The following is a 19,161-nucleotide window of genomic DNA, read 5'->3' as shown; positions in this document are numbered from 1 at the left end:
ATAAATAATTTTTAGAAACAAATTTTGAAAATTAATGAAATAGATCATTATTTTAAAAACTGTCTATCTTTATTTAATTTAATTCTATTTCAATTCAATTTAATTTAAAAATAGGGTTGTATTTACTGTTGAATTCCATAATGTATTTATTCAAGGAACAATTTATTATGTTTAATTCATTCAAGTACACTTTTAAGATTTTCAATTGTATAGTAAAATTCCATCAAATTGAATTGAATAATCCTTACATATTATTCATGTTATGGATTAAGAAGAATTTTAAACAGTAAACATGTTGTATAAATCTTAATGGAACAACGGAATGGACCATTTCGTTTGTGTGATTTGTATTCATAAATAAATAAAAAATTCAAATATGTTTAAATTTATGAACTAATTATGAATGAGTTGAATCTTGTATAACTGCTCATTAATATCGTTAAAGTAATGTAAAACATATGTTGTCATTTTTACAGTGCAGAAATTGTGAAATTGTTTAGGTCTTATGTAGAAATATAGTATAGTAATATTTTACTATACTATATAGGCTGATGCATGTGGTCTGATAAGCATGTGCAAATAGGTTACAACAAATAATTGTTTTGGTTTAGTTCAATCCAGTAAAGCTTTTTATTACCTCATTAATTATTTTTTACTTTTTGTGTATTCTTCATGACTATTTTAGATCAAATTGACTGGTTCTAACCTGTATGGAGACGCTGCTAAAAGATCCCCCAATGACACCAGTTATGGCCAGCGGACTGTCTTCCTGAAGTGCGTAGGAACCATCGGGACAGATGAACTCTGTATCATCCACTTTTGTAAGCGAGGCCCTGACGAACTCCAGCGCCTGTTCCAGAGCGTAGGTGTCCCTCGAGCACGTGTCCAAGATGTGGACGCCCAAAGCCACGCCCGGCAGCAGACCTACGTCCTGGTTGATCTGATCTATGGCAAAGAGCATTGCCTCAAGCCGCTGGATGCCACGGTCTTCGTTGATCCGGCCACATTCGTCCATGCCCATGCCCTTCTCATGGATGGGGAAGAGGCCTCCCAGAACCAGGTCCCCATCAATCTTAATTTCCCTGCGGGGAGTGTCTCCGCTGGAAAGCAGGATCTCGGCACCCAGCATCACCAGGAGCAGAGCACGGACCGCGGACCACATCATTTAAGGGAAGAAGATTGAGGAGGTGTTACGGTCAGGTGGGGAGATAGAGGGTGAAAGGTGGGCGTCAAGGAACTGACAGAGGCATGAAGGGGCAGCAGGGAGCTCTGTCTGGTTACTCATGGAGATCCACAGCACTGGGTTCAGCCTTTGAACTGCTGACAAACACACAGAGAGAAGGAGACACTATTAGGCAAGGAGAAAGCATTGAAATATAAATTTGAGAAATCATAATTTTCAATATGGCTACGGTAGGACACACCCCTCCTTTCAGTAAAAAAAAAAAAAAAGTTGCTATTTTGATAAAGTTTGTTTACTGAAAGCACATAAACTCGACCAGACTGAAAAATACAGGTGGTTGTTAGCCTAATTTGAGCTAAAGAAGCAAAATATGTAAGTGACATGTAATCATGATAAACACTTTTGGAGATTTCAGTTATTTATTTATTCATTAATTTGGATTTTTGGATGGAAATCCATAGGGAACCCATGGGTCAAAAATGCAAATTCTCTTCAAGGTTTTTGGACTACCATCTGAACAGCTCTACCTGTATAGAATATCAATCTGAGACTCATACTTTAATGTTAGACATTTCAGGGCTTCCCTGTGCTTTGCAGGGTCAGTTACAGTAGTTCTCTGTAATCACAGTGTTCTGTTGAAAGAAGATTGTCTGCAAAACCAACTTGCCAAATATACAACAGGCGCACAAAACAAACCTCAACAAATTCACCCAACGCCAACTCCTCCGCGCCTTCCGTACCCTTATGAACAGATTTGTCAAAATAGATTCTCAAGGATGGAAAACACATGAGAAACATAAATTAATCAGCACAGAAGCTCAGACAGAAGATCCAACTGTTGAGCTGATTGAAAAAACAAAACAAAATATTGTGTCCGTTGATAGTGCTGTTTATTATTTAATTATTTAAATTGGTCTAAAATTGGTATAAAATTATATATTGTTAATTATTTAAATTGGTTTAAAATGATATATTGTTTTTTACCCCTCGATTCACTAAAGGAATTATGCTACTCAGCTAATGACGTTAACATTCTCAAAACTTTTTTAATGAATAACATGATCAACAGCAAACATACACATGTGTCTCTTTTGAACAGATTTCCAAATAGTAAATTGCACCCAAAAAGTATATTTTGCTGCTTGTTCAATTTACTTTATTAAAATGGCCTAAAGCAACAACGTTTTTGAATATCACTCTTAATTTTGTCAATTAGACCTAAACATTATGAAATTAAATTGTGTTGCTTTAATAATGAATTAACAGTCAGATTAAATTGTATGTAATGTACCAAATTAGCTCTAAAGAAATATTAATAATCAATAGTAACTTGTTATAGTTGATTATGAATATTTGGATTAGTCAATAGAATTAACTTAATGTAGTAAATTAATATTACAATCAATTAACCTGTTTGTGCCGTGAACACTCTCAGTGTTAATTGTTTATTAATTCTAAGAAATGTACATTTCCGGGGCATGGGAAATGTCTGTCTTACTTTACAGTACTACTAAGAGCAAGTAGTCAAAATTTGCATGATTAGGGACTCCAGTATATAATGAGCTTGAAACACGGACAACTTTACGTGTGCCATGAACAAGATTTTATTAACTAGACTAAACACTTAAACTACTCTCACATACACATACATACATGCATACAGTTTACCAAGGGAAAGAGAGCTGAAGCAGAATACAGGAAAGCAAGAAGTTCAATCAACAGCCTTGAGCAAACCATCAGTTTAGTTCTAACACGCCATTCTTAAAAAGGGGTAAGGATACTTAATGTATCAAATAATGATACTAAGTTTGATACTTGCATGTCTCGCCCATTTGAATTAAACTGTCCTGATGCAATCTGTTGAGGCTCCAGTTGATCTTTGCTGATGTTGTCTTGATGAGAGAGAACCAGTTTGAGTCAGAGGATCTTTGGTGAATGGAAAGACAAGGCCGCAGCCTGGCGCAAGCTTGGGAGTCCTTAGAAAACTTCTAGTTCAGCATAATCTTCACATTAGGATTTCAGAAAGGGACTAAGAGGCGTGAACTTGTGATCAATGATTTTTAAAGCGTGAAGATGTCACACCCTCTGGATGGTTGTGAGCCAATAAGACATTGGCGTCGGAAGAAAAAAAAAAGTGGGTGGGTCCTCCCCCAGAAAAATGTTACTGGAGTAAATACCATTTCATTCTGGTGCCTTTTAATTTAACAAGTAAACTAAACTCCACTTAACGTCGGGCGGTTCTTTGCCTCCACGTCGTGCATTAAATGCACATCTATCCGTGGATTATCCCCCTAATACGGTCATCTGCCAGCAATGACAACTTAAAGCTGTTATTGATTTTTGCAACGCAATATTTGACTGGAAAGGTACAACGGGCGGTTACTTTCGTCAGTTGCGGCTCGTTGAGAAATATAATGTAGCGATTCAGCGGAAATGGAGTTTAATTTATTAATTTTAATAAAAAAAAATATTTATTTTAATTCCTCAAGTGGAATGGATTTGACTGACGGCGCTCTGAAAAGCGAACAGACAAATGCGCTGAATTAGAGACGGTAAAAGTGAGTGGGTCCAATATCATTGATCTTAAAAAGTGGGTGGGTCCTGTCCCACCCATATACAATGGTTCCGACGCCCATGCAATAAGAAGTTGTTCCGTTTGGAGGGAATTTCTTTACGACCCTTTGTTCAAGCAGGCCTTTGAACATGTAATTTGATTGGATGTTTTACAAAAGAATCTTCAAGATTCTTATAATACTAATGCGTCACAAAGTTAGCAAAATGTAATGTAAATTAACAAATGGGGGACGAAGACTGGATTTTTTAGAAACAAGCCACACATATGATATTGGTTAACCATAGTATGCAAGTCTGAAACATTAACCCAAAATTGTTTAAAAGAGTAAATAGGCCAAACCACATTAAAGGAAAATCATGAGATGGGAAAATTAGATAATGTTTATACATTTCTCAAGTGGTTATATATAGAATATATATGATTAAAAGGGGTTATTTCTCCTTCTCAAAAAGAATTAAATTAGATTCACAACTCTCTGCAAATTCCTTTTGGGGTCGTAAAAAGTCTTATCAGCCTTAATGTGTCCTGTAACAGGAGACCGGGTTCTGCCAGTGTGTTAGCTTCATTTGTGATGTTAGTTTTGAGGGAAGTTTCATAGACCTTTGTTGGGAGAGTGAGTTTGCTGGATTATTCATTAAATGTAGTGAATAATTTGTGTGTGTCTGATTGGTCCAGATGCTACAGTAATCTAAATTAAGATATTTTTTCCCCCCTCAGTTTGCCTGGATTAAGTTCAAATAAATCCATTCAACTGTGCGGAATAATTGACGTTTAAGACCAGCGCAGATAGTGCCTGGTCCTGACTTTGTGAGTTGTCAGTGAATAACATGAAGGTTTTTGCTTCATCTTTCCTAATTAAATCCCGCACCTACAACTTTTAGAAAATGTTACAAATTTAGCCACCCAATAAATAGCTTCTCAGAGAGCAAAGCGGAAAGCACTAATTGTCAAATCTGATGCCGGGTATGTGCATCTCTCCATTTGAAGTAAAGTTCTGAAACTGTGCAAAAGGCAGCCTTGATATCTAAGCCTGGGTTTTGATCTTAGGGCTTGGGGAAAAAAACGTCCCTAATCTGATTTCCTCTTCCACGTTTCCTTGCAGATGGGTGGGCGAGCGCAGGCGGCGGCGGTTGCGATGGGGGGCAGATTTATGAGGTGTGTGAGATGGCTTGCTGGGTTTCCACGGCTCTGGCAGCTACACAAAGCCTCACAGCCTGGCCAGGAGATGGCTCAAAGGCTGGAAAACACTCAACTGCAATGATGCTATCTCCACCGTGCAATGCAACACAAAGCAAAACACGCAGGCCTCTGGCAGCATCACACTAACGGCAGCTTTCCTCATTATCTTCTTCCACCGTGATTCAGTCTGCCAGCCAAACAGCAACAATGGTGCTCTCGCTGGGCAAAAGCTATGCTGCCGCCACCGGTTTAAAGCATCTCCACTTGCTTGAGTTCTTCCTCTCTCTCCTGAGAGGTCAGTGGGAGATCTTGAGGGCCGGAGGAGAGGGGAGGGTGAGTGCTTTCTGCTTTGATGACAGACTCTTGGACTCTTTAGAAGTGGACTGGTGTTGTTTTAGCACACTGAGTCTCTGTGGCCACATCGGGTGAGAGGAAATTCAAGCCGCTTTCCCCCTCACACCGTCACAAAGTGAGTGAGAATGCGAGGAGAATGTGTGAGCGGCCCTGTCAGACATCATCCACTAGTTGAAATGTGGCGAATGGCATGCACTGTGTATCCAGCAGGGTTGCACTTTCTATCCATCCATCCATACATCCATACATCCATCCTGTAAACCCTTGACTTTAAAGGTTTTAAACATGTCAAAAAGTTTAAACAAGGCTTTGTCGTGTACATTTAAAGTCTGTCAAACTTTTCTAGTTAAATATTACAGTTGAATCTCTTTGCATTTTAATTCAACTTTCTTACATTCATTAAGAATTGTAATTTAAAATGCATTCTCAGTTCAATTCTGTATGGCGAATGAGAAAATAAGGAGGTCTCTTTCTATGTTTGTGATAATTTCATATTTAAAATGCTGAGGAAATAATTGGGATTTTTTTTTTTTTAACTCAATCAAATGGAACAAAGATGCTTGAAGTTATGCACAATTCATCAGTGCACATTATTTCAAAGAAAAACATCAAAATTTAATAACTTTCTCTGCCTCTGAAAAGACATTTCTTTTTGTTTGACGTCAGTTTTTTTTTCAGCCTCTTTCCACCGACCACCTGTCATATAGAGAGCAGTTTTCATGTTCCAATCAATTCCCGATGGATAAAAGTCCAGCACTATTTTCTTGCTGGATATCCTGCTTCTCTCAGAAATTAGGTATGGGTTGAAAACATTATTTTGAGATGATTTTAAACATGACACACATTCAACATATTGTTAAAAAATCAGAGCACAAAAATGTAACCATGATTATATATTTCTCTGTAAACATGTCTGTCTTAAATCAGTGGAAAAATAATAACCAGCTGTATGTTATTGTACACAAAGGGAGCCCCTGTGCATAATTTGTGCTAATGAATTATTTACATTCTCTGCTAAGCTGGATTCTAATTTTAAGAACAGGTGTTGGCATGTAAAAAAAGTTCTCAGAGTAGGCAATTATGCATTTCATAACCATCTGAATTTTAAAGAGAAAATCGTAGAGTTTTGCTCATTAAAAAACAAACTGTCTATAGTGCATCACTTGGGTCATTTTCTCATGAGTGCCGTAACTCAGTACAGAGGCAGAAAAAGTGAACCACAACCAAATCTGCGGTCAAACTAATCCTTGAACATCTTAAAACTAGTCAACAGGTCTGAACAATATCAAACAGGTCTGATTTGGACATAGTTCCCCCGACTGCATTAACTTCTCGGCAGTGGGAAGTCGAATGCAATTTCGCTCCTTCCCTCAAACACCTACTGTAGCCTATCTTTAAGCAGTTCCTCTTGGCTAATCATGTTAATTAGTTAAAGGGGGAAGGACAGAAGAGTGGTACGGGGCGTTTTTTGGGTGCAGAGAGGCTCAGGATTTAATTGGATTTTGCTCGCAGGCAGTTCCTTAACAGCATGCTTAAATCAAACAGTCAGCTCGAAAAAATCAATTCCAAATTCCTGTGCCAAAAAAAGGAATGGAAAAAATACTAACGTTATCCTTTTTTCATAACAATGCTTGTCCTCATCCATGAAAACTATGAAATTTGTTTTGCTTGCTTCAAAAGACACAGAGAATATAGTGAGTGTGTTGCAACGTGTTTTAAAGAAGAACTCTTTTGTAGTGGTGCAATTATGTGGAAATAGTCTTTATTGGAGAGAGTCTGGATCCTCCTGGGACAGCATACTTTCTATTAAATTGCATACTTGTGCTTGTATAAGAATTCAGAAATAATAGCAGGGCTCAACAGTAAGGACGACCCCGGGCGAGTGTGAGAGCGTTTCAGACCGGTTGACAGAACTGTCACTTGTCGTTGTCACTGTGTTTTAAGTTTGTTGATCATGTGCATGTGTTTTTATGCCTTTCAAACTTAAACATTTGCTTTTCTGTGATGTATTGTAGCATTGTTACTGTAAATTAAATATGTCACCAAAAACATTATGTAGCTGGCTTACACAGATGAGGCATTGTTGAAATTGTGAGAATGATTTATGGTACCATGGATAGTGGAAGCATCAGTTAGAATGGGTTGAAAATGATAAAGTATATTGTAAGCCATTGTTTTCCAGCAAAGCTGTGTTTATAAATATGTAAAATGATTACTTGCTAAGAGTTATATTAACCCTCTGTGGTCTGAGGGGTGTTTTGGGCCCTGGAGATGTTTTGACATGCCTTGACATTTGTGCTTAATGAGCTCAGATGGGAAAGATTGTATCTCTCGTTGATTTCATACAGATTACATAATCAGACAATATGTTGTTCTTTTTTGTTCTTTCATTTAAAAGTAGACATTTCTAGCTTTCTATAGAAAAGTTTCTCATGTCTGTGTGGGAAGTATTCGCTGAGATTAAGAAAGAATTTCACGGAGACTGAGATGACAGAAAGCGCAACAAAGTTTTGTTGTTATTATGAGTGTATACACATAAAATAGACCCTTTACAAATGATGAATTACTTTATCTGCATGACCAATAATGACATAGTATTTTAAGTTATTTTCGCTGTTATCAGAAAAAAAAAAATCCAAAACGCGTCGACGTATGTGACTTTCCTTTTTTTTTTTATGCCTAGAATGTCAAGAATTTAAAGCTGAACCAACAAGACGACTTTCCCATTTTTAGAATGAAATATTTTATACATTCAGTTAAGCATGTAGCGCAAGCAAATACCATTTTAGTGCAGCAAAATGAGAGCTCATGATTGGCCGAGACATTTTCTTCCAATCATCTGTCAGAACTCGCATTTGTAATGTTGTAATGTGCATCAGAGACTTTGATGACTTTCTGTGAGTAACTCCTCTGATGATGAAACGCACCAAAAGAGGCACCGGAGAGTCTTAACCAGCATGCCAATCGATTCATCTGCCAATCAGCAAAGCAGATCAAGGGAGGACATTACCACTGCGCACTACATTAAGCCAGCGCATGGTTTTAGAAATGAAGAGGAAGACAAATTACGCATGGAGGACGTATCACTCACTGATGTGTCTGATACCAGATACAGCTCATTAAGAACCTTTGTTGTCATCTAAATCTCTTTAAAGTCACTGTGTGTTGATCTAGTTGAGGTCATGAACAATTCGTCTGTTAGGTCTGTTGTTTTTAGAAAAGATCTGGGTTGATACTGAATTGTCCAAAATATACTTTGGCCGTCCACTGTCCGTGTGAGGTCATTTTAGTCATCAGGAGGGTCCGCGGACATCCGCACACCCCGTCCGTGTGCAGCACAAATTTGTGACCGTGTGGACGGTGCGCATACAACAGTGCATGTGCGAGTGACTTGAGCGCTTGAAAACAAAATCCATTAGATATTGCGCACGCACCGAACGCGTCTTTCCATGCTCACAGCCAAAGGAGTAGGCTAAAACTGAAAAGAACGCGAGATGGAGTGGAACGCAGAAATTGAAGGAAACCTGAGCCTTTATGGCAGACACTTGACTTCAGACTCACCTTTGACCTGTAATGGGGTGAGTGGTGCTTGCTCGTGCAAAATCTTGCTGCTACAGTGTTAGGGTTTTCTGGGTGGTTGCCAAGGCATTGCCATGCAGTTGTTGAGGTGTTCAGAGTCAGGGAATTTGGCAAAACGACATTATTATATTTTCCTTAGTGTTAGTACCGCTCAATTATCTGCACGCATACATTGGATTTGGCACAGGCGACAGTGCAACCCACTGAGCCACCGTGCCGCCCTTCTCAAAAGCAACATTGCATGATTGTGATTGCTAAGTGGTTGCTATGGTGTTAAGTGGTTGTTAGGTTGTTGCTACGCAGTTGCTAAGGTATTCTAAATCATTTTTAGCTTGTTGCTATGGTGTTGTCTGTTATTGCTACAACATAGTAGGTGGTTCCTAGGGTGTTATGGGTGGTTGCTTTTTTGCCAAATGTTCCCGAAATATCTCCTTGTTTAACACAAAGTTGTACAAAAATATTTAAATAATACAACAATGGGTGTTCTGGGTGGTTGCTTACTGAGAACAGTCTCTATGATATTCTGGTGTCTACATGATTGCTGGCACATTAGTTGGTGGTTGCTATGTTGCATAGCATCCACCAACTAATGCACTTCCAATCATATGTAGACACCATGTTATAGAGACTATTGACTGTTGCTAGGGTGTTGCTCTGCAGTTGCTAATGTGTTGTGAGATTTTTTATTTTTTTTTGCCAAATGTATTTATTTAAATGTTTGTCTAGTTTAAAAAAAAAATACAATCCAATATTACAATCCTAAAATATTATCCAAATATTACATTATATTATCCACAATTTGAGTCATTTTAGCCTGTTGTTATGTAGTTGCTATGCTTTTATATGATAATTGCTATAGGCCATTAGTAGGTGGTTGCTATGTTCTGGGTAGCTGTATTTTGTGTGCGTCTGAATGACTGTTTGGGAAGACTTTAAAATGTGAAAGTCAACCGTCTCTATGATATTTTGGTATCTACAAATGGTCTATATTTTTTTTTTTCACCTGTTTTATCATTCTCCAAGCAAAAGTCTGAGCAGTAAACCATGTAGGATTGTACACAGAGTTACACACAGAGGTTTAATAATTAAGGTTAGGTTCAAAGTATTTGTTTTTGTTCTACAGGTATGTCTCTGCATGTATGTTATGAGAGTTTCTGTAGGAATGCATTCCCACTATTGAAGCGAATCGTTAAGAAGGACTAAAAGATCCACTTGAGTTCTTCATAGAGGGGGGTGGTACTAAGCTTGAAACCTGGCACCACAACACACTCACATGCCCGATGGACCATGACCATCAACTCCCGCTAAAGGAAATAGCTATTCAGAGCCAGAGAGCTCTTCATTTGTTTCCCATGCTTGAACACAATCTCTGTTGTGTTTAGGATGTTTGTAGCTTAATGGTTCTGGTGTGCTTATTAAAAGACTGTAGGTTCAATCTCAAATCACCTGAAGATGCTGCCTAAATTGTTCTGCGAAAAGGTCTCTGAAATGTATTGTAAATTGTTTGAGTTTTGTATAGTGTTAAATGCCAAAAGCTAGTGCTAAAGCAACCTTGAGGTAAAGGGTTTGTTCAAATCCCTAATCAGTATGACCAATAATGATGCTTGCTTTAGGAAATTACAGTTTGGAGTGTAAATAGTCCTGCTTTGTTCATACAGCAGACATGAATGATACCTCAAATTGTGCAGCTTGTTAAGCACAAGTGTGCTTTTCCCGATATGAGGGTGAGTAATGACAGAAATTTCATTTTTGGGTGAAATAACTCTTTAATGAGTGAATGAAACTTAACTAAACATTAGCTCGTTCAACAATCACATCAAGCTTTGTGCTTTGTTATTTTAAAAAAAAATATGAAACTGTTTCAGCTTTCGAATTGTGTCATTTTTATCAAGAAATATAAAGAATAAATACCGTTTTGGCGCTTCTTGATGTGTCGTGATGGATCGCATCAGTTCAAGCGACAACACAGGGCGCACGTGCACATATGGCCACTTCCACTTTACTTCTAGCCTATAGCACAAAACACATGAATGAACATCAGAGCAGAAGGTATGTTGAAAGATAAAGTACAACTTACTGAAATGTATCATCTCTCATTCATGTTTCAACCGCGGAAAGACAATAAAGCAGCATGTAAAAACGTCATACTGCTACATTTACCTCAGGAAAGCCATTCAGTGTCAGTTAGTTCGCTAACTCTAGAGAGGAGCATTTGTGTACTATAGATTAATGTATATGTTCACTATATTCATTATTTACCTGTTAAGGTAATGTATGTTTGCACAAATCTATCTGTCATTATATTTCACCGAACTGGAAAAAACAAAAAACACATGGAAGATTAATATAAAAACTGCCTTAGCCTATGTGCAAATTTGTATAGGCTACAACATTGAGTGCTGAATATTACATCAAATATATATTATATTTATACAGTACTAAAACATTTTAATACATATCAATTGAATTTAGTTTGTGCTCTGTTAATTTTTACCTTTAATATTAAAGTATGTAAACAAGAGGGTTTCCTGTAGTTTATAGCTAACTTTAAAGTAAAAGAGATTTTTTTTTTACCCTTAATAAGTACTGACAGATTTGAGAACTTTTTCCAAATTTATCTATAATGAATCAAGTGATGAAATCTGTCTCAAAAGTGCAAGCATTCCTTAAAGCTGGATTGAAACAATCTGTATTGTATAAAGCGCTATAAATAAAGGTGGCTTGACTTGATTCAACATTTTCTTTACAAATTGTAAAATTCCAGTTTAATATGTTTATGGTTTTGATGACACATAGTATTTATATTATATTATATTATATTGCTGAATCCTGTAGATGCCTTAGGGGAGGGACACAATTAAATATTAAAAGTGCTCTTCTAACAGCTGTAAGGCCACTGATCCATAAACCTGACTCTGGGTATAGCCGGGAAAAACTCCAAACGCAGCAAATCCAGAGAGCCGTGCACGGGGACAAGTCCTGCAAGACAGAGTGACCTACATAATGTGTTTTATTAAGACTTTTGCATGATCTGAAAGCAAACCACATTTCCTGAGATACAAAATGGTGTTGAGTGAGTTTGCTATTAATCGCATTCTATGGATTAAGATATTCAGAGGAGCCGGAGAGAGCAGAGAGATAAAGTGTATGTCAGGATGTTGTGACTCAGCGGGGAAAGTGGCCCTGCAGTGGCGACTTAGAGAAGCGCTGTCAGGAACCATAGACTGAAGCTGATAAAACACATCATTTATTTAGACACATACACACACAAAATAGATCAATCTTCTGAAACAATCATCAGTAGACTCCTAAAAAAGTAGTTAGTTTCATTTTGGGCTACATGCCCAAACTTTTTCCAGTCAAACTGTGATCTCTCCTGCCAAGCTGTCGCTGTCAGTAATTACTATCATTAGAAAGTCTTCATTCCAGTCTAGGAGAGATGTGTGTTACGCTATGTTTAACATCTCGTTTCAGATGTAGTCTGCTTCAGTCACTCAACATGCGCTGAAAGGGAATTTTAAGGCAGATTCCGAATCCCATGTTCATTACTACCCCAAAACTGAACTATATGCTGTATGTACTAGGGCTTTTCCAGTAAATAAGCGGTAACACATTAGTTTACAAGATTGAATTTCCTTTTACAAGAATATGTACTGCTTTTCTTGTTTTGAAATGTTATCTGCACATTTCAGCATTGGAAAATGACACGAGCCACCTTCGCAACTCAGGATGTTCATATAAGTGCCACAGCGCAATGTATCAGCGCGGGTGTTCATTGGTCATGTAAGTATATTTCCAGGAAATAATTATAGGACATAATGTTGCATCCATACACCTCCATGAGTTGACCATAAATATCAGCTAGTGTTGTGCTGCAGCATATCTTGACTCTGCATATTCTAGTCTTTTCGTTTCCATTGTTTCAGCCTTCTTGAAATTTACTGTACTGCACCAGAAAGGATTTTGACATTATTTACAACTCAAAACCATGAATTCAAAAACAGACATTTTAAAATATTTACTGGTAACTCTTTAAAATTACAACTAGCTGGATCAGTCTGATTTGTGAATAAATCATTCAGATCGGGTTTCTGAACTGATTTATTAAAAAGATCAGATATAAAAGAATGAAGATATTTTTTTAATAAAAAAAGGCAAGTACATGTCACATGGGCCACTTTTATTGTACTTTTATGGTATTTATTTGTCATTTTGGAGCTTGACAGCTTGACACTTTCATTATAGTCAAAAACGTGGCCAGGATATTCTTCAAGATGACATCTTTTGTGTTTTACGTAAGAACAAAATGTTCCCACACGAAAGGTTGTTTCCTTCGTTGTTGTATTGCCCTTGTATCTTTTTCCTCCAAAATAATCTGTGGCTGAATTTAAGCCTAAACCTAATCGACATAATTGACACCCTCTACTGTTGAGCTGCACCAGGAAAAACCATTCAGTTCTTGAATATTTTTTATCATAATAATGTGTTAGCATCTGGTTTGAGACTCAGTTTGCTTTGTAAATGTGAGATTGTAGATCTCCGTAGAGTGTAGAAGTGTTCTGCAGCAACGCTGCTCCTCCAAAACAGAAAAAAAAACTACAAAGCTGTTCTTTTTGCTCAGAAATGGATTCACTTGGCAGCGAGTGGGACTGCCAGACTGCTGAAATCTCTGCATATCACTATCACTTTCTCTCTGCATGCACACAGACAGACACACTCAAACATCTCTTTATTGATTTGATGCACGATTTATGCAACAGAATTGTTGTTTTGAAGGAGTCTGAAGAGGCTAGCCTACTTTATAAATCACTTTCAGCAGGAGCGCCACACTCTGGCACACACTCACACTGCATTTGCTCATTATGATCTAACGCTACTCTTTTGCTCGTTCACAAGGATGTCTTTCAAACTGAATGTAATATTCTAGCATGCAGAGAAGAGGGAAACACTTTGGAATTGTGCGTTTGCATGCATGCATGTGCAACCGTGCAGCATATACCTGTGCTGCGTTTGTAAGAATATTACAGCGCAGTGATGACATCTTTAGTTTTCAGCTCCATACTCTTTCCATATTAATGAATATGAAGGCAAGGCTTTTGAAAGCTTGATGGGGCCTTGGAGTCTCTTACTAAAGCAGAATTTCTAACAGAGCTCTGCACCCATGGGCTTCGTTGCAGGGAAAAACGCAGTCTAACAAAGGTAGACTTCCTAAGCGGAGAGAGAACACATGCGTAGGAGGAAGAAAAATATAAGCACTCAGGATGTTTAACGCTTATGGAGATAAACAGCTTCTGCATCACTGAACTCACAAATACTTTAGCTGTGTTCACTGTGGTTTACATGGCTGCCATTTTTGGCCAGGACTTGTAATGCTGTTTGTTGCATGTTTTGGGTTGTTCGAAAATGTTTTTTGATGGTCGCAAAATGTGATCGCCCGAACGCAAAATATCCATAGCTACTTTATGTTTACTTTATGTCATCTCCTGGAAGTGATTTTTAATGCATTTGTAATAGAGTGAGATCTCAGTCTCATTTAACGCTCATCTAACTGACAGATAGCCAGCATATGTGCGAGTCTACTTATGCCGTACTGGGCCGTGGAAGAACTTGTTTAAATGCGCTGAAAGGACCACACTATTGAAAGGCTAATTATTACTGCACAGCAATTTACTGCATCATATTCAGTAAATTTAGCACCGTCGGGTCGCATACAAGGCCTTCCTGCATCTTACTAATTTAAACTCCCACACATGTACACGCGTATACAAAACTGCCCAATGCACAAACATGCATGCCGATGGAGAGAAGCTGGCTTGTGCACACATGCATAAAATCACGCAAATCCCAACAGACATTTTGAATAACAACTTTGATGCATGCTAATTAGCAAACGCTATTGTGTGCACATGATCGTGCAGTTTTATTGTGAATTCCATGCACATACAGTATGCATGGTCATAGAACATATGCATTGTAATCTTTACACACAATACACTCTCAGGCATGTCAACACGGTGGTCCGGTGTATTCAAGGCCAGCTCCTTCAGTCCAATAACAATGATTTCTTTAGCACACCCACATTAACACACAAGCCACACATCCTCAACTGTTTTTCAGTCGTCACAAAATGTGTTGCAATGGTCGAAACTCTTGGTCACAGTGAAAAATAGAGACCAAATAAATAAATAAACACTATATATCCACTATAAATATATATATTGTTATTTTTCCATTTTTAAATACTTTTTAGTATTCTTATAAAAATGTATTTACAAAACATAGGTGCATGAAATGGGTACATCATTTATAGACCGTTAATGACTCACTCTCCAGTGCAGCCCCGGACGACACAGATATTCTTTGCTTTTATCAGTGGTTGAGTTGAAGTGAAAGTCCCTCCACATGCGTGCACTCTTTTCTGTAGTGTTCTTCAGGTTAACTACTTGTGCTAATTATCATTCCAAACGAGTTAAAGCCACACCTGTGTTGCGTGCAGAATATCAGATCATCATTAGGCTTTACAACCTCACATCTCACTATAACATTCATTGCTCCAGCCTAACGCAACAGAGATATTAAAATTCAGCGCAGACCCCCGACGCAATAAATTATGAATCATCCTGGTCTTTTCTCTGGTTATCTTACAGATCCAGGTGAAGTCTAAAACACAGCTGCCACACTGCTGCTGAAGCTAACAGCATGGATGCAAAAAAGAGACTAATTGGAAGTGAGTCTATTATTTGATATTTATTATTCAAAGTGATTTACAGGTAAAGGGATGGGGACAGTCCTCCTGATGATACCAATACTTGTTTTGATTAAGGTCACAATGATTCAAACCTGCAACCTTTCATTCACTAGCAGCAACAAACCCCTTAAGTTCAGAAAACCTTTACAATGTAAGGGTTTTAAATGGGATCTTTGAACAAAAGGCAACGCTATCACTTTTTTTAGATATCTTAAACAACCACATGTACATAAATATTTTTATAAAAATAAATGCAAGATCCAGAGGTCCTACAAAACTTCTGGACATTTTTTTCAGGAGTATCCCCCTGCAATCTGCCATGCTTTGGAGCACTGTAGTATTTTCTTGATCAATTTGTGGCATGGCATTTTATTCATAATATTAAACGGATATATATACCTATAAAACATTTTACCCAGTCAGTGTGCTTTGATTCACTTTGAAGTGCAAAGTGGTTAAAGACTTGGCATTTATGTGAACTAATACGCATCACTAAAAAACATGGTTGGGATGCGCTTAAGAGCATGCAAAGTTTTCTCTTACAATCCTGGTGTTGGAAAGTGTCGTTTTAAACCCCATATGTAAGTTTGAAACATGTGCAAATATTGTTTTGCCCACATTTTTATGCATTGCCGTATAACAATAAATGACTGATATCAAATCAGCCCTGTTTTATGAAGCCCAGCTCTGCACTTTGGCTTATCTACAACATCATTTATTTTTATTTTTTGTATTATTTCCCATTCCATCTCTTCAGTATTATAAGACAGCAGCAAGGCTCATTTAAAATTCTGTGTGAAAAAAAAAAAAGCCTTACCTCGGTTAAATATTCCTTTTCTTGGCAGTCTTGTATGTTTCCTCTTCTTTGCCGTATTTCAAACTGTTCCTTAACTCCGTTAGTGTGGGTCCGCACGCGGGAAGCGCAGCAGAGAGGCTGACAACACTGTCCTCACTCATCGGAGAGTGAGCAAGCGAGCGAGTGAGAGAGAGAGAGAGAGAGAGAGAGAGGGAGAGAGAGAGAGAGAGAGAGAGAGAGAGAGAGAGAGAGAGAGAGAGAGAGAGAGAGAGAGAGAGAGAGAGAGAGAGAGGGGAAACCGGGGAGAGAGAGAAATAGTGCCGTTGCTGTAGTAGAAAACACACACGTCTGGCGTTCGGGATGGTGCCTTGCCTCAGGATGCTTCTGTCTCCTAGCAACAACAATCGATCTGGAGAGGATGCATTTTTTATTGGCCAAAGAGATAAAACTCACCTTTAAACAATTAATACGAGTTGCACGCTCAAATGGATAAAGATCAGCTACCTAGATAATGCATTTGGGAGGGTGGGAGGTAAAGAGAGAGAGAGTTCAGCAAAAATTACCTACAAGAGCACATGGTCAAGGTCTCAGGTGTGCTATGATTCTGTCCGCAGTCATATCAGTCATAATTGGGCGTTAGTTATATTAATGCATAGATCGACATTATGAATAGCATATCTACGATTTTTTCAGATCTATTAAATGCATGTTTAAATGCACCAAAACACTGATGGGTTATGAGTGGGGGTGTCAGCGACTCTGCGTGAAATGAGCTCAGCCCACCGACAGCAGTGCGCAGTGATGTTAGATATGCAGCCAGATCATTTTCATTCTGCATATAAACACATTTACGAGAGTATTTATCATGTGCAGAGAGACCATGGCCATTTCAATTTAAGGTAATTGTTTAGAAAACCCATTTAACATATACAATCTGTCATCCTTATTGTGTGTTGCTACACTCCTGTCTCATTATGCTGACCCCATTGAGACGTCCAGACACTTGTAAACGCTTGGGCATTTTGTGCTTTACAGTGGTAGTTGTGCAGTTAGATTCTTGTCCTTCAATACTAATCCATTTGGTCTTACGTGATGTCAACGAGGTCTGTCGGGTGTCATTAAAATGCAAGTTTTTAAGCCTGTGGTTCCCCTCGAATGGGCTGCAATTGGACGGGGCAAAGGCACATCATGCATGGCTGCACTTGTGTGTGTGGCACTCTGCTTTGTCCACACTTAACTGCATGAAACATACAAAATGTTCATTTGAGGTGGAAAAATGTAATAGTTGATTCACTCCTAATTATTTATGCCTTTTTTTTATCAGTAAAGTGTGTAGGGGAATTCTGAAATGTGGATGTTTAATTTCTGTATTGTAAGAAAACATGTACTGATTGTGTGTGTGTGTGTGTGTGTGTGTGATGAACTAGTTGGCATGCACAGAGTGATGTTTAGCTAATGTTGTACAAGCGCTGATGTGTGCTAATAATGCACACGGATCACAAAATAAAAACCCATTTATTTAGCTAAATGCAGACATATATGGGATGAATATAGTATCAAAATGATTAACACGTGCAAGCTCTATAATCCATGAACTTGATAAAGGTTGCAGATATGTTTTACTATCTACAACCAAATGCCTTTCAACTTGCGTGTGCAAAATTCAAAATTTAATGAATGTGTAGCAATTTGTACAAATAGAGACATTTTTGTGAATACAAATGTTTTCTTTTGTATTAGTGTATCATAATTTGCGCATGCAACAAAGAAGATGTGCGTTTGTGGATCAGGTGACACGCGTGCATTCATTGACGTCTTTTCTGAGTCAATCTCATTTGATTCATTTGGATTTTGAGACTTTCCTTTCGCGGTTTTTAAGCATTTCACAACCCACACACAAACAAGTACAAATTAATTGGCCTGGTGCTAATTATTAATGTGTGCACAACTACCCATTTGTTTGACAAATTCACAAATTGTGTGCAAAATCCAGAAATGCATGAATGTGCAGCATTTTGTACAAATAAAGACATAGTTGTTGATACAAAACCTCGATTTTGTATTAATGTAGGTCAGAATATATACATGCAACAAGTAAGATGTGCATTTGTGGATCATAAATGAGAGGCAAACAGATTATGAACAACACCAATAGAACCACAAAGAAAACTGGAAGTACTTGGAAAGAAGTAGAATAAATGAACAGAATGTGTTTTTTCCCCTTTTTGCTTATTACAACATCTATTCTGTTTACTTGATTATTAATAATAATAATGATGATGTATATAGCACCTTCTGAACTGATACGTGTAAATAAAGAATATTAATCTTGCTACTGATGATGGTAATGATGAACCAATAACAGCCACGGAAGTTAGAAGTTAGCATTAGAGCAACGGGGCACAGGTGTGCAGGGGCGGAGCCTAACAAGAGAAAGAAGAGAAAGAAACTAATCAGAGCATAGAAACAGATACACGCAAAACACAAATACAACCCTCATAAGGCTTAGGCTGTAATAAAGACTATACTTGTTTGTTCACAGTTTAAACATTCTTGTTTCCATTTGTTTAATTTCAAGATCTGAGGTGAATTATCCATTGTTGCTTTTACAGCTACAAAGCTGGGAGCACTAAATGATATTCAAAGTCACATTGCACACTTTTAATATTAAATAAAGCACATAAATCATTGCCACACTTTGTGTTTGTTGTTCCAGCGCAATGTCGCAGAAAAATAGAAACTGTTTC

The 19,161-nt window shown here is 37.8% G+C and overlaps 1 protein-coding gene across 4 annotated transcripts in view; it reads right to left on the bottom strand.

Annotated features, from left to right (window-relative positions):
* The window catches only part of grm3 (glutamate receptor, metabotropic 3), a gene marked incomplete at its 3' end in the record, with an annotated part of 40,362 nt that extends 23,778 nt beyond the window's left edge, over positions 1–16,584 (bottom strand). The window contains exons 1-3 of one of the 4 annotated variants that reach the window (XM_079874277.1): positions 16,436–16,584; positions 10,782–10,880; positions 707–1,320 (exon numbers count right to left, since the gene is read on the bottom strand). In XM_079874277.1, the coding sequence (XP_079730403.1) occupies positions 707–1,165 (459 nt within the window). In that variant the 5' untranslated portion in view covers positions 1,166–1,320; positions 10,782–10,880; positions 16,436–16,584. The remainder of the gene's footprint in view (positions 1–706; positions 1,321–10,781; positions 10,881–16,435) is intronic. The other 3 variants (XM_079874279.1, XM_079874278.1, XM_079874280.1) reach the window with 3 other exon arrangements.
* Between the last annotated feature and the right edge of the window lie 2,577 nt (positions 16,585–19,161).

Source organism: Squalius cephalus, assembly GCF_949319135.1.
Source record: "Squalius cephalus genome assembly, chromosome: 6".
NCBI lineage: Eukaryota > Metazoa > Chordata > Actinopteri > Cypriniformes > Leuciscidae > Squalius > Squalius cephalus.
Note: the sequence above shows the minus strand (reverse complement) of the source record. Positions and strands in the feature narration are given on the sequence as shown.